Below are 21,067 nucleotides of genomic sequence, written 5' to 3' on the forward strand. Positions count from 1 at the left end.
GTATTCATTAGCCCCCACACTCAAAAACCATTTATCTTCTTAATTAGCAATTTGACTGATCTTTTGTTGTACTTGCCAGGTAATTTTCTTCCAGATGTTTTAGCATTTTAAAATATTCAAGGTGTGACAATTAAGGCCCTATTATTTAATTTTAATCTATCAGACATTTGCTAGATGGAAACTACAAGGAATCTTAAAAGGAATGAACTCACTTCAGAGTTCACCTTGCAGTATTGTAGGTAGAGAGATAGGATTTATATTAGAATTAGGTCAAGTTTGATTCAGTTGTGTTGAAATCTGTTTATCTGATGTTTGAAATAATTTCAATACACCTTGGAGAGTTCAAGCCCCATAAAGATTTAATCTCATCCCTTGTAACCATCTGTCTACATCATCTTTTTGTCATAAAACATGGGGAAAGCAGAGAGTTACATTGTGAAGGCTGCAAGATTTTGTGGAATCAAGAAAAGAAGAAAAGTAAACCATTAGAATGGGACAACATTCAAACATAAGTTTCATTTTAAGAAAATATCATGTCTTTGTAATTGCAAACTACTTGGGAGGGGGTCATCTCTTTACATTATATTTACATTCTGTAAAATAATGGCCTTTCTGTCTATAGCTGTGCTCTAATACTATTGCTAGGGGTTTTTTCTTCAGATTTTGTGCAAATGGATGAATTCAGTAAAATCTTTATGGTATTTTGTCTCTCCATTTAGTAGTGATTTTACCTCTGAAATGCTTTTTCAACCACATGCTGTAGTATATTATTATGATCTTCCTAAGGGTAAAGATCAGAAGCTGAAAAATTCTTCCAAATTACAGCTTTCCCCATCAATTTAAAAGTGGAAAATTTTCTTTTCTTGTAAAAAAATCTCAGTGCTGTATTAATAACTTGATCACATTGATAAAAGTCAAATTTAGTGTGGTTTTCTTAAAAACAAAAAAGGCTCTTTCAAGGTGTATCAGTTGTACTAATTAAGGAGATAATTTCTGTGCAACTGATGAATATTTCTCATGCTCATCAGAAGCAAATTCATTTATCTGAAGCACCTGCTTTGCAGTGGATTTGGTGGTAACACCATTTTTTGTGCCCTTTCTGCTGAGCTTTGCAAACTCACTGTAAAACCAAGCAGGATATGACAGAGTTTATGCTCTGACTCTCCTTAAGGAAGACAAATCAGTCCTAACTGATTTGAGAGACTGTTAACAGCATTATAAGTGATTTTGGAGGTTGTTGTGGTGTACAAAACCTGCAGATAGAGCTAATTTCCACTTTATCCTTTTTCCTTCTGTTTTCCCTTCCTTTCAGAGTTGGCCAAAGAGGGGCTGGCCTTTCAGCAACCATTGCTAGAAGCGAACACGAGATTTCAGAAATCATCGATGGACTCTCTGAGCAGGAGGTGAGGCTGGTGGCTGTACTTTGCTGTAGAAGCACAGCCAATAAATATTCTTCCACTGGCAGTGAAAAGTGTATTGTAGAGGGTTTGTTTCAATAATGAGAGAAAGCTCTTCTCTCTTTACGAGAATCTCTGTGAAGTGTGGCTTGAAGCAAATCTTACAAACACTTTTCTTTCTAATTGTATCTGCCCTAGATTTTTCTCATGTGGCTGTTCATTGCAGGCTTGCTGCAACCTAGTTTTTTACAGCTGTATCAAACGTGTGAAAACTTTTCCTTTTCTCAAATCCTGCATCATTTTGGTTTTCCATCAATTTTGACACTGTTTCCTTTAGTTGCCCATAAATGTTCTTTGTGATAGTGACATCTTCTGCAAGAGTTGTGTACAAAAAGAAGTTCCAAGCTGTGAATGTGGAGCTTTGAGAGCTGTGTAAACATCAGTAGCAGCATTTTGTATGTTCTTTACTTTGTCTTATATTCTGCAGAATAATGAGAAGCAAATGCGCCAGCTCTCTGTCATCCCTCCCATGATGTTCGATGCAGAGCAGAGAAGGGTGAAGTTCATCAACATGAACGGGCTGATGGAGGATCCCATGAAAGTTTATAAAGACAGGCAGTTCATGAATGTCTGGACAGACCACGAGAAGGAGATTTTTAAGGAAAAGTAATGGCCTTTCTTATCTTTCCTTTTTATTGCATTGAAATGACAGTTAAAGGCCCAACCCTATGAAGCTAAATCAGGAATGCTGAAGCTTTTGTGCAATAATATTTGATAATGTTCTTAGTTGGCTGTAATAAATATTGCAAAAAGTTTTAGACTTAATTTTCATCTGAGTATGCTCACATGCATTTAGTCCTTAATACAATATTTTCTCAAAAGTACTTTTTCTCTGTGCTAAGATCAAAAGGAGATGTGTAGATAAGGAATTTAATTCTATCATTTTAAGTGCTCAGTTCTAAATTTGCACAGTCTGAAAACTGGGCTTTTTAGGCTAATTTCACTTGTGTAAATGAAGGGCTTACTGATGGAACAGATTGTTTGTAAGATTGTTTTGCTTGTTTGATCATGGATTATGTTGTTAAACTAAAATAATTTCTGATTTATAAAAGGTTTGTCCAACATCCCAAGAACTTTGGTCTAATTGCTTCCTACTTGGAACGAAAGGTAAGATGTTTTTTAATATAAATAGCGCCTAGGGTGGGATCCCTAACTTTCCAATATCATAATAAATAGAAGCTGTTTTATTTTAGTCTGGTTTATTTTAGTCTTTTTATTTTTATATAAAATTTTAAAAATTTATTTTAAAATAAGAACTATTTAAAACGTCAATACTTTTAAGTGTTTGGAAAAATTAAAAAATCAAATCTTCTCTTTTCATGAGGAGTAAACTCTACTTTTTCCTGCTTTTTCACTTTAGAATGTTCCCGACTGTGTATTATATTATTATTTGACCAAGAAAAATGAAAATTATAAAGCCCTTGTGCGAAGGAATTATGGCAAACGCAGAGGAAGAAACCAGGTACATTGAATTTATTAATCTCTTGGGTATTGTTATTTTATTGCTTCATGTTTACAACTGTTTCATTATGTGAGACAGCAATGTATTAGAAGTATGGGGTGAAAATAATTATTTTTCCTTTATTGTATTGTTGCCCTTTTAAAATTTAAGTGATCTTGACCTCAAGGGTGTTGTTGGTTGGTTTGGTTTTAATTCTCTGAAATATCTTCTTCCTTTGCACATTTCTTACTTGTTTTAATATGGCAATTCATTTTCTTTGGGGACTGCCACAGACATTGAGGTTGAATCCATCATTAAATCCTATGTTGGAGCCAAGAGAAATTAGGTTTAGCATATGACTTGCAGTGGAAAATGTATAATCAGTTCATAATGTCAGTGTTTGTCAAAAAGCAGAAATTAATAGTGATCTTTATTTGGTGGTCAGGCTCAAAGTCCAACTGCAACTTTAGAGCCAGAAGAAGACCAATTTAATGCATGTGAATTAAAAATCCTCCTGATTCAGGAAGTGTTCCTTTGGAAGTCTTTGGAGAGGAAAGGAACAGCATTTTATAAATGCATTTGCTAGGCTAGCAGAGTTTATGTGGGTATTGGAAAACAAAATAACCCTGAAACTTTGGGACTGCACAAATCTGCTCTGCAGACCAGTAAATGCAGTAAATATTGTACTGAAATTCACAAATACTGAGTGTTTTCTAGGAGTCCCAGTAAATGTATATTTTTAATATGAAATTGTTGCAAACAGCTTCAACTGAGGAGTGGATCACATTCAGTAGAAACAGCCGTGGGGTTGTGCCTGTGTGGTGCTGTTACATTTAAACCTTCGGAATTACAGGCTGGTGTCCTACCAGAAGAGTCCTGTCATGGGAGAGCACCTTGTCTGTACCCCAAAAATGATGGATTGCTTAGAATTATGTCGTTGTCATTGTGCACAGGATTTCACAGAGCTTCTGCTCTGATGGGAGAAATTACTGGAAGTAACCTGTATTTTGACAGGACTTCTGTTAGAATTTTTTAGCCTAAAAATCCTTTTTAATAGGAAGGGTTATTGTTGGAGTAGTGATTGAGGAAGGATTGCAGTTAAAGTCTACATGTGTGGCAAATGAAAAGAAGATGGAAATAAACAGGATTGTCCAAATGTGGACAATCACTGTGGACACTTAACAGGGGGAGTGCTGCCATTTGTAGTGGCTCAGTTTCTTGGGCCATTATAAAATGAGGTTGGTGTGATCATGGGATGTGTCACATGTTGAGGGGTGCCTTTGCTGGGTGCTTTTCTAAGGGGTGAGGAGATACAGCTGGCTCAGCTGTAGTGCAGTGGAACTGGAGATTATGAGATATTTAGAAAGTCATTGCTGTGTATTTAAATGTCTTTTCCATGTTGTTAAACTTCTGAATATTGGAAGTGTTAGAATTCAAAGTTTGGATGGACTTTTCTATCCATAAATAGTTGTTTTCCTTGGATAATGTATATAGAACAGAAAGATTTTAACTCCAGCTTTAGACATTAGGGCATGAATTTGCTTAGTGAGCTCAGTTCAAGGTGCTCTGCCTGACTTTGTACTGCTCCTGTGAGTGCTGATTTATATGTAACTGAATACATCACTTGGAACACTGAAGGTTTGTTCAGCTCAGATTACTTGCTCTTGGAATTGTAGCAGAGTTGCACTCTGTAATTGCTGGTTGTTGATCCACTTTAAGTGCTACAGCAGATCCCTAAACTTTGGGCCACTGCTGGCCAAGCTTAATGTGTGCTCTGTGAAGGATGTGAGAAAGTGCCAGGTTTTTAGCTCTGGAGAGGGTTGAGCTGGACTTGCCAACTCAAGGAAATACTCTCAGCACTCTAAAAGGGAAATTCTGGAAGTTTAAATTCAGAAGTATTGCAGTTAGCATGTTAATAATAAAGAACTAATGGTGTCAAAAATAATATTTGTATTTATAAATTTATTAAGGATTAATTAGCAACATCTATAACAACTAGTAAAAAAGAATTTGAGAGGGTTGAACGGCCTGGCTTGCCAGAACTTTTATCTTACAGTTGCAGAAAGCAGCTCACCCCCTTCCCCCTCCCGTGCTCTAGCTTTGTTTGAAGCTGATATTTTTCATATCTCTCAGTAGCAACTTGAAACTTTCTTGCTGATTGGCAAACACAAGTCATGTAAGATTTATGAGGTGCTCCAGGATGGGCTTAGGCTAATAACAGGTGCTTCAGCTTAAACTTTTAATAGTTCATATATTTTTGTAAATTAGAAGGCAAGCAAGTGGAATATTGCAGTGGAGGAGATATTAATCATGGTAAGGACGTTGAAGTCCTTCAGAGAATGCAGTGAGCACAGCTTGACTCAGGTTTCAGTGTGGGGGCTTCCACTTGAAAGAAGCTGAGTGCTGGATCAAAGATGTGAAGAGATGCAAAGCTAATAAAATTCTGACGTGTGTTTGTCCTCAAGTAAGTCTAGAAAGGGCTTTTTATAAAATGCTGCCTAAACTGTCCCAGAGTGTCACAGAGGCAACTGAACAAATATGTCTTAAACCAAGGCTTGTCAAGTGTAGAGCAAGTTTCTAACATAGAATTGAGAGAAAGCCATGGCTGTATGGTGCTTTAACTTCCCTATCCCTGGAAGTGTTGAGGACAGGGCTTGGAGCAACCTGGTCTGGTGGGAAGTGTCCCTGCCCATGGCAGGGGGTTTGGAATTGGATGATCTTTAAGGTCGCTTCAAATCCAAACCCTCCTGTGAGTCTGTGTTTACAGAGAATTCCTTAAATTACTCATTGAAAGAAGTTTAAGTGAAGTTTTAAATTAATTTGGTGGCCAGCAGTGGTCAGTGCTGGCTGTGTCCCTGCAGTGAGTGTGTCTGGAGCCTGTGGCCAGCAGCAGGTGGGAGGCCAGTGATGTGAGCAGACAGAAATTCGCCGCCTGTGTGTGACGGGATCACCTCTGGTGACTCCGGGGAGATTAGAAGGTGCTGTGTGAGAGGGGCAGCACTGCTGCAGGCAGCTTAAGTGGCAGAATGACACAATTTCCTGGAATAAACACGTTGCTGGGTCAGGCAGCCTCTGCTAAGGAGCTCTGGGATGTTGCTGCTGGAGTGGGTTTTGTCCTTTTGAGCCGTGCCCTGAGCTCAAGCCCATCCCCTTGTGTGGACAGTAAAAGTTTCAATCACCAGATGAATGTGCAGGAACGTCGATGACCGAGGCTTCGACTCCTTTAAGGTTTGTGTTTATGCATTGATTATGCAGCTTAAATAAAATTACTGGGTAACAGAGAACCAAGTGATGTTAAGTTGGCCTGGTAAGAACAGGATTTTCAACAACTGTTTTCTAAATACATTAGATGTAAAATAATTTTCTTTCTTTTTTTTATTTTTTTATTAAATTTTAACTCCTTGTTTTCAGGGCAGTCTATCTAGAAAATAGAAAAAAATTATATTAGCATGTCTTTGACATCTTGTTTGAAGGAAGTCTTTGCATAATCAATAACCAGCACCTTAACTGCTAATAATTTGCAGCAAGATGATAGTGGTTAGTGCTTAGAGTTTCTGCTCCAGTTCACATTATTAAAATGTCAAAACCAAGTCAGTTTGTGACTGTGTCCAGCCTCAGTTAAGTTAGTGAAACAGTGACACCTGCTGCTGCTGCATTCATAGGGTGGTTGCTTCCTCTGTGAAAAAGGAAAGCCTATTTTGAGGATTTGTTCAGTAGATTGTAAAATCCAAGTTCTAGAAGTGCTAGAACAGCAATCTTGTAATTCCCTGTCCTTGTCTTGTGTTTCCATGAATTGCCAGATGTACTCTGGGTATCTATTTGAGACAAGCACAGTGTTTATTGTGCTTGTAAAACTCCCATCTCAGTAGAGAAAAGAATTTTTGTTGTTTTTTAAATAATTCTTTATGTAAAGCCACTGGAAATATAAGTCTAAAATTCCCAACCCTTTTTTTTTGCTTTTAACAATTATAGTTTTTAAATACTAGTGACAGTTTTGAGAAAGCGACTTGGAGTTGCTGATAACTTTCATGCTACAAGACCTTCTGCTCCCCAGTTGTAAGATCATGTTTCACTATAAAATTCACAAAGTTAAAAATAAAATTTGAGAGGATCAACACCCTCACTACATGGGTCAGACCTCCCTAAGCACTTTTAAAACATAGCTGTTCATTTTTAGTGGGGCACACAGCAGCCAGTGTGTGATTGTACACAATCACCTCCATGCTCATGCTGCAGACACCTCCTGTACTTCCATGGAATTTATAAGATATAAAGCAGAGTTTTTCTGTTCTTTTGCTGACCACCATGCAGTGCCTGTAACTTAAAACATTATCAAGTGGGAAGTAAGGCAGCATCAGTTTTTGTGCTGCTCTGAGGGCAAGATGCTGCACCTTTGTGTGATCAATTTATCATCTAAATCCTATTTCATTTCAGCAGCAGATTGCTCGTCCTTCTCAAGAAGAAAAGGTAGAAGAAAAGGTAGAAGAGGAAAAATCAGACAAATCAGAAAAAAAAGAGGAGGAAAAGAAAGATGAGGAGGAGAAGGATGAGAAGGAGGAATCTAAGTAAGTGTGTATGTGCTGAAATGCGTGAATTCACCCTAGACTGCAGATTTTGGCAAAGATCAGAACAGGATTTGCATTAGCCTGGTAATGAAATCTGGACTGAAAACTTCTTTTGTGTATGAAACAATTTTTTTGGACATACAAACGTCTCTGTCTTGCTGAGCTAATCAGATCAGTGGAAAAAGTAATGGGATTATTGTTTTGCACATGTAATAATTTCCATTTCTTATTGGTTTGGGCTTTTCTCATATGTTCTATCACACATGGAGTGTTCATATTTTCTTTGAAGCTGACAAAATCATGTATCTGTGTTACTGTCTGGCAACTGGAAGTTGTGGGCAATAAGTGAATTCTGTTTCACTAAAGGCATCTTTTGGGAGTTTAGTTTGTGGAGTTTGGGGTTTTTTTGTCCCATGATATTCAGAAATATCTGCTCACAATGGCTGTCTGAATGTGATTGAATTATATTTTACCTGTTCCCAGAGAGAATACCAAAGAAAAGGACAAAACTGAAGTTGCACCAGAGGAAACAGAGGAAAGGGAGCAGGCAGCTCCTCGGGGCCGAAAAACTGCCAACAGCCAAGGTCGGCGTAAGGGCAGAATCACCAGATCAATGACAAATGAAGCTGCACAAGCAAATGCTGCTGCAGCTGCAGCTGCTGAAGAACCACCACCACCTCTGCCACCCCCACCAGAACCTTGTGAGTAGCATTTACAGCACTCCCAGGGATCCAGCTGGTCGTAGGCTCCTCACTGACATGGGGCTGTTTCCAGGCATGCAGTGCACTTCTGTTTTCCTGTTAAATATTCCAGCTTTATTCTTAGCCCTGCTTATAATTTTGTGACTGTGTGGAGCTGTTGAACTTCACAAGTGTAACTTCATGAATAGTGCATGTGCAATCAGCTGACTCTTAGGGGAAAAAGGCAGCTCAGCCTTTGTGTGATAACACCATGTCTGCCTGTGCAGGTTCATGGTGGGTCTGCAGTGGTCCAGGTGCCTGTGACACAGATTCACTTACAGCCTGCAGCTCACAGAGGATGCTGTTAAATAATTGGCCTGATATCTGAGTCCTTCAGGGAGTTTCATAAGCTGAAATAGATCTTGGCAAGTTGTTTTTTCTGCATTAGATGGCAAGAGGCTTTTTAAAAATAAAATGTTACTTTCTTGGCTGATATAGTTAAAGAAGACGACATAGTCTCTGAGTGTATTTTGGAAAAGGCTGACCTAATTTGTGTTGATGCAGAAATACCAGAATATCTTGTGGCTGGTAAATAATTATCCAGGATGGCAGGGCAGGCTGTGGTTTTTTTCTTGCAGTGCTCTGCTGTGGCAAAAATTAGTTGCTCCTCATACTTCAGCTGGGTAGTTACAGGCAGCTACTATTCTAGAGCTTGTAACAACTCTTCTGTTACTCAAATGTTCTGCCTATAAAGAAGAGAGTAAGTGGGCACATCAGTTCTTGTATAACTGTAAACACCAGAGATTGTGAGAAACATTCTTGCTCCATTGATACAGTGGGGTTTTATAAGCAGTGGGTTTTTTAAGTCTGAAGAAATAGTGGGTTTTGCTTTTGTTTTGTTTTATTTTTAAACCATTTATGCCGGGCTTTCTGAAAAATTCAAAACAGTTTTTCAATGGATCAGATACTTCATAGTGTCCTACTTTTGTGGTTTGTTATTGGAAGCTGTTGCAGGGTCTTTGTTAAATGCTATGTGTAATGGCAGATTTTATGGAAAGGAAATGGAGGCTGGTGCAGCTCAGTGCTGTTCAGAAATTTAAACAGGATGATACAAAATCCAAAGGAGTGAATGAAAAGCACTTTGCACTGAATCATACTTAGTTTTCTGCTTGCTTTTACTTACTGGGATTTTTTGTTTTCTTTTCTTTTTGTTCATTTATCCAGTTGGAGACTCAGTTAATGCAGGAACAGTAGATTTCTTGACACCCAATAAATAACCATTCCAACAGTGAGACAGCACTGAACTAGCTTAGAGCATGTTGGATTGCTGCTTTTAGTAGCTGATGGTAATTACAGACATTTTAAATAAATTTTTACTGATAAGTACACCTAAGTTACTTACAAATCTTCCTTGACAGACAATTAATCCAAATTTTGTAGGTAGAATAGTTTTGAACAGTTTTTCTCTGCTGAGCTTTTGGTGGCTCCTTCTGTATCTTTGACTTGGTTTAATGGAGATTGACTGCTTCCCTCTGCAGAGAGAGCTTTCCCCAGTGACCTGAGCAAGCCATAATGTAAATAGATTTCTTGACTATGGGATGCATAATTGTTGGCATGATAATGAATCCTGGTCTTTTCTCTGCTCAGTGTCTTTGTTTCTCTTTCAGCTTCTACAGAGCCTGTGGAGACATCCCGCTGGACAGAAGAAGAAATGGAAGTTGCTAAGAAAGGTAAACCTTGTAAAGCCTTTGACTTCCTTCTGGATAGTTACATTTAAAAATTTCAAGGATTTACTGAATCACTGAATATATTTGCTGTGATTTATGCCAACATTATGCTGATTTGAAAATTGCTGTTGGCTTTTTGTAAAAAAAGAGGAAGCAAGCAGTTTCAACAGACAAAATGATCGTTTGAAACTTATCTTGACTCTTCATTTGGCTTACTTAGAACTGTTTGAACAGCAGTGATTCTCTGTCTTGTCTTCTCTTGTTCCATTTATTGAGGTTTGGATAGCTGAGTTATTGATCACAATATTGTTTCTTTTATGTCTGACCAGGTCTAGTGGAACATGGGCGAAACTGGGCAGCGATTGCCAAAATGGTTGGGACGAAAAGTGAAGCTCAATGTAAGAACTTCTACTTCAACTACAAAAGGAGACACAACCTGGACAGTCTCCTCCAACAGCACAAACAGAAGGTGAGTGCTGTGGACATGGAATATTTTGCAGGGGAAGACTTGGATCTTTCTGAAGTCATCCATCACACTTCACTAAGCATGTTTTGCAATCTCCACTCATTTCCTTTCCTACTTGTTTTTGTGTTGTGACATAAATCTCCTAGAAGGGTGATCACTGACCTGTGACAGTTACCACTTCTTTCTTTAAAATGCCATAGAAAGTTTTGTACTAAGTAAAACATTTGAGCCTGAAGAGTTCTTCAGTGTTTTGAAAGCCAAGTTCCTCACCAGTGCACGAGTAACTGCAGATGTACAACAGCTCCTTGAAACACAAGAACTGACCTTACCAAACAGAGCAGGAGATGTGGTAGAAGTCCAGGAACTGAAAGTCTGGGGGCATTGAAAGTAGAATGCTGTATGTTGGAATCCTCTAAGCTGCAGTGCTATCCTGGTCTTTTCTCACTGAGGTGAAGAACGTCAGTGTCTGTTTGCTGCAGTTGTTCTGTTGTCCCCCAAACATGCTGTGAGATCGTGGTTTGTTCCCAAACTTGTTTTCAGTCAGGAGCAGCCTGAAGTTGAAAGAGTGTCCCCTTGTGAATGACTGTGCTAAATAGAGATTATCTGTCCTTCATTTCAACCTTAGATTGGTAAATGAGAATGCAGTAAAAGGCAATAATTGTGAATTTTCAGTACATTGTTAATGCTGTGTCTTCCTCAGTCTTCGCGAAGGCCCCGAGAGGAGCGAGATGTGTCACAGTGTGAGAGTGTGGCTTCAACTGTGTCAGCTCAGGAGGATGAAGATATTGAGGCATCTAATGAAGAAGAGAACCCAGAAGACAGTGAAGGTAACTTTTCTGGGAAGGAAATCCGTGTGTGCACAGAAAGGAGCCTATGTTTTGTGCTAATTATATGCTCAGAAAGCTGTGCTCTGCTTCATTATGTTGTTGTTGTTCAAATGCTCTTTCAGTTGGATTTTAACAATTTGAATTCACTCGAGGGGATGCAGCATTTTTAGAATTTAGCAGCCTAAAGATATTTGCTGCTTAGTATTTTGAGATGCTTTGATTATGCTGTCATCTGGAGTGTTGAAACAAGTTGAATCAAATAATGTAACCTTTGATAGTTGGTAGTCTCAGTAAAGTTTCAGACAAGCAAATTCAAGTGGTGTTTTTTTTGTTGTGGTTTTTTTATATATATTTGTTGGTTGTAACTGCTAATTTATAGACACTCAACATCAGTCAATCTTGGCTGGTCTTTTGTGGAGCAAAAGGTAATAGAATTCATAAACAGTGCATAAGAGAAGATGACTAAGTGTTGGGTTTTTAGTAGTTGGTATTTTTTAGTTTCAGTGTTTGTGTAATTCAGCCAATTATCCATTTCTATAATAAGTCAAACTGAATTGTTTTGCAGCTGGGTTGGTTAAAACTGATGGATCCTTATTGCACCAAGTTTGCCAGATTTCATTTAATGAACCTTCATGGTGAAACATTTTTTCCCCAGGTGCTGAAAATAGTTCTGATACAGAAAGTGCTCCATCTCCAACTCCAGCAGAACCTGCTAAACCGACTGAAGAAACTCCATCTGAGCCTGCTGCTCCAAAAGTAACCACTGAGACCCCAGCAGAGCAGGAATCTGCCATTAAATCTGCAACCAGCACATCTCCCTCCTTACCAGCCCAAAGTGTATCAACAGCTGAAACTCAGAACCCCGAGCCACAGGTCAAGGAAGAAATAAACACTGAGGCTGAAGAGCCTATGGAGGTGGACAGTAGAAGCCATTCAGCTGAAGCTAAGCCTGTGATTACTCTTCCAGTTCATACCAAAGTAGAACCTGTAGAGACTGAAATGAGGCTGCCAGAGAATATTCAAGTGAAAATAGAGAGTGATACCAAAGAGAGAGAGATGGAGAAACCCAAGGAAAAGTCAGAACCAGAGGAAATGGACTACAGCCTGTCCCAGCAAGTTACTACAGCCAGGCCAGAATCCCATTCAGATAATGACTCCAGTGCCACCTGCAGTGCTGATGAGGAAGTTGATGGAGAACCTGACAGACAGGGGTGAGTAGGGCTTTGAATGGACAGTCTTTGAAGTCTGTTTCTCTTTTGGGAATGGCTGACACCACTGAGGGTATTTGAAGTCTTTTCAGCATTCTGTTGGTGCAGTTCCTGTGTCACCCCAGCACGGCACTGGAGCCAGTGTCAGTCAGTGGTTTAGTATATACACAGTGCCAGGGATAGATGTTTAAATGCCAAAAGTATCCAGTCATGGAATGCATGTGGGCTTTGGAAGAGTGCAGGTGATGGTGTTTCTGCACTCTCCTGCCTCTTCAAACATCTTTCCACAAATGTCTTAGCCCTCCATGTGAAATCATTTTGTTGCAGACTACTGTTTCTTTTCTGTAGTCCTTCCTATCTATTGTGTTTTTCCAAAGCAGTCTCTATAAAGAAGGTTGCATTGATGTAAGTACTGCATACAGAAATTTTTGATGTGGTTGATTCTGAGCTCATATTTTGGTATTTTTATGTATTATGAAAATATAGCAGCATCTGTTGCCTCTTCTACCATATATGCTGTGGGACAAAATACAACATGGTTTTGACTTTCCATTTCTTTGTCCAGTCTGATAAATGTGTTGATTCTTGAAGTTTGAATTTGAGTTGTGGCTGTACATTTTTTAAGATGTGTAATCTTGGTCCTTTTGGTGATATTTTTCCCTTCTGTCTCTTTTTCCAGTATCTTCAGCAGAGAGTCAAAGCCCTCACTGTTAAATCCCACTGGGTCAATTCTGGTATCATCCACGATAAAGCAAGGGCAGATGGACCTGCAGCAGCTTCACCACCGAGCAGCTGTCATCCCACCTATGGTATGGGTGGTTTTCAGTGCTATTTGAAGGAGTGTTCTCCTTTTTAGGAAGCCCCCTGTTTAGGGGTCCTAGATTTAGGACCCTTAAATCTAGTCACAACATTAAGCAGGCAAAAAATTGTTAAACAAATAAAGAAAAATATTATTTGCTTTATTACTGTATTTTTCAGGGGGAAAGTAGGTTAAGTACAACCAAGTATAAACCCAGTAGCTTAAAACAAGGTGTGGACCTTCTGAAACACCCAGTGGAGTGTTGAGCTCCACAGCTCCTCCAGGAAGTGCCTGTGAGGGTGTCCCTGACGTTGTCCCCTCACTGTCCCCAGGTTTCCTGCAGCCCCTGCTCTGTCCCTGTGGGCACCCCAGTGAGTGGTTACGCACTCTACCAGCGGCACATCAAGGCCATGCACGAGTCAGCCCTGCTGGAGGAGCAGCGGCAGCGCCAGGAGCAGCTGGACATGGAATATCGGAGCGCTGTGAGCCCCTGTGGCACCTCCAAGAGCCCCAGTGTGGAGTGGGAAGGTTGGTGTTCCCACACCTGTGCTGGGATAACCCTGTGCTTTGTGGCTGTGTGTTACTCTGCTGCCTCATTGGAGAGTGACAGTTTGGTGTGATAAGGAACTGATAATGAGCTGCTCCTTGCTGGAAGGAGCCTGCTTGCTCTGCTGCACTTACTGTTGAAGAGCTGCTTTGTGGCCCCTTTATATAAAGGCAGAAAACTGGTTCCATTTGGGTCAAACCCAAAAATTAGTTGTTCCTACAGAGAAAGATGCAGCTTGCAGGTGGGAGGAGCAGATGATTCTGTTCTAGGGGAGCCCTTCCAGAAGCTTAAGGTGCAGGTGGGAGTATGTACTCCATGCAGAAAAACATTCATTTTAACTGTGCTCCTACATGGACACTGAGCACTGAAATGGGGCACAAAAGTTTGGTGGAACACATTAATACTTCTTTTTAATTGCACTGTTTGTACCTAATGGGTGTGTCTGGCATTGGAATAGTCCATTCGTTAAAACTGTGCTGTGAACTGGACCTTTTGCCTCCAGTTTCTAACCCAGGGTTCTTCTCTTTCTGATAATGTCAACCCTTCCAGGAAAACCAGTGGCATATATGCCTTATGCTGAGGTCAAGAGAATAGAACAGGAAGCACAAGTGCAAAATCCAGCCACAAGGTCAGCATCACCCTACAGGTTATCTCCAAGAGAAGTCAATAAAGCCTCTCCCCAGCCTGAGATGAATGCAGCTCGCTACAGTGTCCCTCCAGGTAAAGATTTGGAGGATCATATTATTCTCTAAGCACTTTGTGAGTTGATAGAAGAAAGATAATTTTCTGTGTGTGTGAATAGGTGCTCAGTGTTTTTCTAGCCCAGTGAGGCTGTACTGTGCTATTTCTGCTCACACTGCAGTGTCTAATGTACAATTTTTCCCCTCAAGTTCTCCAGCCAGCCCCTCACCAGGTGATAACCAATATTCCCGAAGGAGTTCGCCTGCCCACAACCAGACCCACCAGACCACCACCACCACTCATTCCATCCTCCAAAACCAGTGTGCCATCAGAAAAACCTTCCTTCATCATGGGAGGCTCAATCTCACAAGTAAGAGAATTATTATTTGAAAATCTGTCTTACTTTGAAAATCTTCCCCTTTCTCCAATCTTCAGCTTCTTGTACTTGGTTATGAAGGCACAGCATTAACCCTTAAGACCTACCTGTACATATCATTCTAAAAGTCCAGGAATTACAGGAGCTTTAGAAATGGAACATTTACTCACATTTAAAGGCATGGATATCCAGTTTAAGTGACCTGTATCTCCAAAATACCAGTGGCACTCCACTGCTCTCTGCTTTGGGACATGGCAATGGGGCACTGTAGCATTTCCAGATGGGATCATAGTAGTTTTAGCATTCTCCTTTAAAAAGAGATGTGAATCTTCATTCCAGAAACAAGAGTTAACATCTATTTGTTGTTTCAGGGAACACCTGGCACTTACTTAACATCCCACAGTCAAGCTTCCTATGCCCAAGAAACTGCAAAGCCATCAGTGGGTTCTATATCCCTTGGGCTGCCAAGGCAGCAAGAGTCGGCCAAATCTGGTAAGGAAAGAAAAGCTGACATGTTTTATACAGTCTATTTAATGATCCCTAATTAAAGGAAATTTTAAAACCTCCATCTTTTTCTCTTTCTTCTCCTCAATAGCTTCCCTGCCCTATATCAAACAAGAAGAATTCTCACCCAGAAGCCAGAATTCCCAACCTGAGGGACTCCTGGTCAGGGCACAACATGAAAGTGTGGTGCGAGGTAAAGAAAGTCACACAGATTAAAAAACTCTTGTCAGAGCCTGAGAAAACCAAGAGAATTAACTGCTGAAGTGTTTAAGTATTCTATGATTATATAAGTATCATAGGATTACAGGGTTAATTTGTTCCCTGCTTTCCAAGGCATGTGTATTTGTAGCTGGCTCCTCCAGTCTGCATGGCTCACTTAAAAATATTTGTCACACGCCATGCCAATGCTTACTTGAAAAAATCCATCAAAAGAAAATAAATTAACTGCCATGAGTTAATGCTGTAAAATACTATACTCTGTAAAATGCTATGTTAAAAGAGGAAATAGTTTAAGTGCCTCAAATGCCTGCTGTTAAATTGAAATTTCCCCTGTATTTTAATGTAAACTAACAGTTCTCAATAGAATTTTTATTTCAAATGGAGTGGATTTTTTTTTATTCTCTTATTTATCAGGATGTCTTTAATTCAAATCAGGTACCACAACAATACAGGAGGGGAGTATAACACGAGGAACTCCAACCAATAAAGTTTCAGTTGAGACCATTCCTTCTTTGAGAGGCTCAATAACTCAGGTATTTTACTTTTTACTGCTGGGAAGGCTGTAGCAAAACAGCATCTTCAGACTATCAGTGTGAATGTATTTGCATGTCTGAAGAAGTAAATTATTATCACAGGGTGGGAACTGCCTTGAAAAAAGAACTTTCAATCCAGTCAGATGTTCAAACACCACTGTTGCTGAAGTCAGCATTACCATGATTTCATCTATATATATATATATGAGCTTTCAAACCTTTTAAGTGATACCAGAGCCTTTGGTAAACCTGAGGGCAACTTTCCTGAAAATTGTGTCATACCTGAGTTCAAATATTCAAACCAAGTGTAACCAGTCTTGTGCAGATTCTATTTAAATCCAAGAAAGGAAATTCAGGCCTTATGTCTTATCATTTTTATATGCTGCTGTTTTGGTTGGTTTGGCATCCCTTTGTTACAAACAGACATTGCCTCAATTCTGCTTTGAGATGAGAAGGGGAGGTTTCGTTGCTTTGGACAGAAATAAAACCTAATGGCACCATGTGATTTATGTTATCTTCCCCCCAAATGGTATTTATAGGTTAAATGTTCCAGGCTGTGAAATACACTGCTAATATTGTTTAACAAGGTAGCAGAAATAACCTTACTCATATTTAGGTTAAGTGTCTATAATAGAGGCAGACATTTAAGCCATACTTGATAAATTAGTTGGTTTTATAGACCTAAGAAGTTTTTTGTTGTTGTTTTTTTGTTGTATTTTCCTTTCACTCCTCCCCATTCTTTAATGACTCAGAGCATGTGAATTTATTGATGTTTTGGGTTTGCACACAGGGTACCCCAGCTCTGTCCCAGTCCGGCATTGCCGCCGATGCGCTGCTGAAGGGAACCATCACCCGGCTGGCTACGGAGGACAGCAGCCCAGAGAAGTGCAGAGAGGAGGCCTCAGCCAAGGGCCATGTCATTTATGAAGGCAAAAGTGGGCATATTCTATCTTATGATGGTGAGTATTTGTATATTCTACCTGATCTAAGTCAGGTTCTGCTTGGATAATCCATAGCTGAAGTGTTTCTGCTTCCAAGCAGATGTGTGTTTAAAATATAACTACTCCTTTGCCATTTATTTCCTATTTGTCATTGAATGTTTGTATTGTGATAGAGTAAATAACCAGGTTTAAAATGACCTGTACTAAAATAAAAATAAATGTATCATGTAACTTTAAACTTCAGTTGAAATACTGATAAATGAGTAACTTAACAAATAACTTTTTGACAAATTGTAAAGGATCTTTTTAAGATTGATATTTAATGTTACAATATTATACTGAAGTTGTTGTTTAAATATTAATGACCTGTGGTGTCATTAATGTAATATTCATGTTTCCTTTTTTTGTTGTCCTCATTTTCTGACCACACTCTTGTACATTTTGGCAGCTATTAAAAATGTCCGAGAAGGAACAAGGAGTCCAAGAACTGCTCATGAAATTGGTTTAAAGAGAACCTATGATACAATGGAAGGAAATATAAAGCAGGGAATGTCACTGAGGGAGTCTCCAGGGTCTGCACCACTGGAAGGTAAAAACAGCTGCTTCCAAGGTGTTTTGTCTTTTATCTATTGATGTAAGAGCATTTGGAGTTATCTTAGGGTGCAGACTAACAGAGAAGTTAGGTTTAAATCACACCGATGACCAAATCAATGCAATAATACCGCGGTTAGAGAGTGCTGGAAACAGGACTGGAGTAGATTCCAGTTTTCTTTTCTGTTTTACCACAGCTGCTGCTACTGCAGGTGGCACTTCCTGCTCTCAGCACATCTGACAGATGTCCCTGACTCTCCACAATCCCAGTGGTCCTGTCGAGCTCAAACACTGGGTCACACCAGCACAGCCTCTGCCACACCCTTTAGCTAAATATTGGTATCACACTGCCCTGACCTTTTGCATTCCTGCAAGAAACCTCTTTGAACTGCAGGATGCTGCTTCAGGGCATCCCTAGTGCTGTGGTGTTTTAATAAACTGTAATCAAACAAAGCCTGCAGAGGCCAAGGCAGGTCATTATATAACTCTTCTGATTGTTTTGGAAAAATAGAAATGCAAGAAAAGGTTTCCTGCCTCAACTATGGAGCCTTGCTCCTTAGAAGCATTTTGTCCCATCTTTGGGTAGTCCTTTGAGGCTATTTTGTGGACATGTTCATCAGATGGAACAATGTGAATGTGAGGTTTGTAGGCTGCACACAGAAATTCAGTGTTGGCTCTAAGTTGCTGATGCATTTGAATCTTTGGGCTCCTTTGGCATCTGAGGAGCTACTTTGGTACTTTTATGCTTTGTCTCATCAGTGACACATTTTCTGTTTTCAAACTGTGAAAAATTATGAGTGTTTTGAGCACTTCATTTAGATTCTTACTGCAGGCATGGTAAATTCATCTCTTCCCTAATGATTCATTTGATAATTTGGAGGATGCTGAAGCATATTTTTGATTTTTTTTTTATTTTGTTCCACTTCCCACCATGAACACCTTTCTTTCTAGGCAAGGAAAGTGGAGTGTGAGAAAAGCAGTGACTGCTTTTGAAGCAAAGGTTAAGCTTAATTATAAAAAACACCTCCTGATTTCTAAATATGTTAAAACTTGCAACTATGCAGTATCACAAATACTTGAACTGAATGATTATTTTTTTAGGACAGGAGGTGTTTATAACATGTTGCTGCAATGCTTGGCATACTGAGTCTTGGCCCTCTGGGTACTGCCAGGGTACAGATACCATCTCTTATGTGTAAGAAGGAGGGGATTTGTTGGTTTGAAGGTTGGATTTTTTTTTTTTAACACTTGTTTAATTCTCTAAATTACCCTCATTTTAATTTTAGGTTTAATCTGCCGAGCACTGCCTCGGGGTAGCCCACACGCTGAACTAAAGGAGAGAACAGTCTTGTCTGGCTCTATAATGCAAGGTGAGGTATTTCAGGTTTAGAAAGGGGAGCATTAATTAATCCTCAAAAATCTGAATTTCTGAAACTTAAAGCTCTTATTAACTGTGGGAGCTGTGTTAAAGGTGGAGCTTATTTTATGAAATGTTTTCAGAGCATAAATCAGCAGCTTTGTTATGTGCTGTGTTCAAAGCTAGTCTGTAAACATAGATTTTATTTCTTATTGGAAAATAGGTTTTTTAATATCAATACTTGGTAATTAGCATTTTTTTATGAGCACTAGCAACTCTGCATTTATTATTTTATTTCATCTGAAATAACATGGGAGGTTTTCCCTAATATATTGATAAATATTATTTTTGTGTTGATTTTTTGAGACTTTAAGTATCTTACCACAGACTATAGCAAACCAAAGTTTCACTGTTACATGTAATTAGTTACTCTGCTTATGAAAAAAGAGACTTAGCAGCTATTAATTCCAGTCATGTGACCCTTTCTTTCTATAAAAGGCACACCAAGAGCAACAGCTGAAAGTTTTGAAGAAGGTTTGAAGTACCCCAAACAGATCAAGAGAGAGTCACCTCCCATCAGGACGTTTGAAGGAGCCATCAGCAAGGGCAAACCCTACGATGGGGTCACCACCATCAAGGAGATGGGTCGCTCCATCCATGAAATCCCAAGGCAGGACCTGTTGAGCCAAGAGAGTCGCAAGACTCCTGAAATGGTGCAGAGCACCAGGCCAATCATAGAAGGCTCCATATCTCAGGTAAATACAGAAAGCACTGTTACACTCACTGGAGTAAATCAGGTCAGGCTGGGGGAGTTTTTTCCACAACATGACCTTAACCTGAACTTCTTCCTCCTCTTCAGGGCACACCCATAAAATATGAAAGCAACTCTGGCCAGTCTGCCATCAAACACAATGTAAAATCTTTAATCACCGGACCAAGCAAGCTGCCCCGAGGAATGCCTCAGCTGGAAATGGTGCCAGAAAACGTGAAGGTGGTGGAACGAGGAAAATACGAAGATGTGAAGACCGGGGATGCCGTGCGGTCCCGACACACGTCAGTAGTCAGCTCTGGTCCCTCTGTTCTCAGGTCAACTCTTCATGAAACTCCCAAATCACAGCTGAGCCCTGGGATTTATGATGATACAAATGCTCGGAGGACACCTGTGAACTATCAGAGTCCAATGTCCAGGAGTTCACCTATGATGAATAGAGTTAGTGAGGGTATGTCATTCTGGTCCACAGTAAGAGAAAAAGTTTTATTATTTTAATTTTTTATGTACTCCATTATTTATTTTATTCTAGTGGCTTGTCTCAATATGGAAGTTGGCTAGAATGAATTTTAAAAGGCTGCAAGTTGTTAATTGAAATAAGAAAATGAAAATATGCCATAATAGAAGAGGGAAGTGGGAAGATAATTCAGTCTCAGTTTACATTTGATTATGGATCACATTGATAGTGCTCCCTAAAAGGATAATGTTTTAAGGGCAGAAGCTATTCCTGATTTAAAAGTGTCTAGATGAGGAAAATGATTTAGTGAAGTGTAAACAATCTTTTGTTTTAAAGTACAGTTCTTTCAGCAGAAGTGTTTTGTGATATAAAATGTTCCCTGTGCTTTGTTGTATTGCAGTCATTGGAAATGTTGCTTGGAAACCAGAGTATTTTTACAGTTAAATTTTCAGTAGAGAAATAGAAATTTTATTAATTTGGGTTTTTCATTGCTTTTAGCTGGAGTATCTTCTGGGAAGCCAGCAAATCATGAAAGGAAGAACACACTCACTCCAACACAGAGGGAGAGTGTGCCAGCAAAATCTCCAGTCCCAGGGGTTGATCCTGTAGTGGCTCACAGTCCTTTTGACCCTCACCACAGAGGAGCAACTCCTGAAGTCTACAGGGGTCACCTCCCCCCCCATTTAGATCCGGCTATGCCTTTTCACAGGGCTCTGGATCCTGGTAAATAAATTTCTGTTGGCTTTTTTTAGTTTTACAAATACTGTGAGCCTTGATGCACAGGAAGGATACCTTTATATGGCAGTTACCAATGGCCAGATATCATTTATAAGGTTATAAGCATTTTTGTGATTTGATTTTAGTTTAATGGTGATTTAATATCTAACCAAGAAACTTAGTAAAATAGTACTGTATAATGCTG

The 21,067-nt window shown here is 39.5% G+C and overlaps 1 protein-coding gene across 5 annotated transcripts in view; it reads left to right on the forward strand.

Annotated features, from left to right (window-relative positions):
* NCOR1 (nuclear receptor corepressor 1) overlaps positions 1-21,067 on the forward strand; it is a 53,761-nt gene that overhangs the window by 23,203 nt on the left and 9,491 nt on the right. For 2 of the 5 annotated variants that reach the window (XM_058854771.1, XM_058854772.1), the window contains exons 11-33: positions 1,313-1,403; positions 1,885-2,063; positions 2,510-2,564; positions 2,818-2,919; positions 7,333-7,463; positions 7,947-8,164; positions 9,811-9,873; positions 10,200-10,339; positions 11,037-11,163; positions 11,819-12,374; positions 13,051-13,180; positions 13,503-13,698; positions 14,267-14,437; positions 14,608-14,768; positions 15,146-15,266; positions 15,370-15,471; positions 15,933-16,030; positions 16,821-16,989; positions 17,420-17,560; positions 18,849-18,932; positions 19,418-19,674; positions 19,779-20,139; positions 20,644-20,868. In XM_058854771.1, coding sequence (XP_058710754.1) covers positions 1,313-1,403; positions 1,885-2,063; positions 2,510-2,564; positions 2,818-2,919; positions 7,333-7,463; positions 7,947-8,164; positions 9,811-9,873; positions 10,200-10,339; positions 11,037-11,163; positions 11,819-12,374; positions 13,051-13,180; positions 13,503-13,698; positions 14,267-14,437; positions 14,608-14,768; positions 15,146-15,266; positions 15,370-15,471; positions 15,933-16,030; positions 16,821-16,989; positions 17,420-17,560; positions 18,849-18,932; positions 19,418-19,674; positions 19,779-20,139; positions 20,644-20,868 — 3,878 coding nt within the window. Of the gene's footprint in view, positions 1-1,312; positions 1,404-1,884; positions 2,064-2,509; positions 2,565-2,817; positions 2,920-5,690; positions 6,127-7,332; positions 7,464-7,946; positions 8,165-9,810; positions 9,874-10,199; positions 10,340-11,036; positions 11,164-11,818; positions 12,375-13,050; positions 13,181-13,502; positions 13,699-14,266; positions 14,438-14,607; positions 14,769-15,145; positions 15,267-15,369; positions 15,472-15,932; positions 16,031-16,820; positions 16,990-17,419; positions 17,561-18,848; positions 18,933-19,417; positions 19,675-19,778; positions 20,140-20,643; positions 20,869-21,067 lie in introns of those variants that run through there. The other 3 variants (XM_058854773.1, XM_058854774.1, XM_058854775.1) reach the window with 3 other exon arrangements.

Source organism: Poecile atricapillus, chromosome 21 (genome assembly GCF_030490865.1).
Source record: "Poecile atricapillus isolate bPoeAtr1 chromosome 21, bPoeAtr1.hap1, whole genome shotgun sequence".
In the NCBI taxonomy this organism is placed as follows: Eukaryota; Metazoa; Chordata; class Aves; order Passeriformes; family Paridae; genus Poecile; species Poecile atricapillus.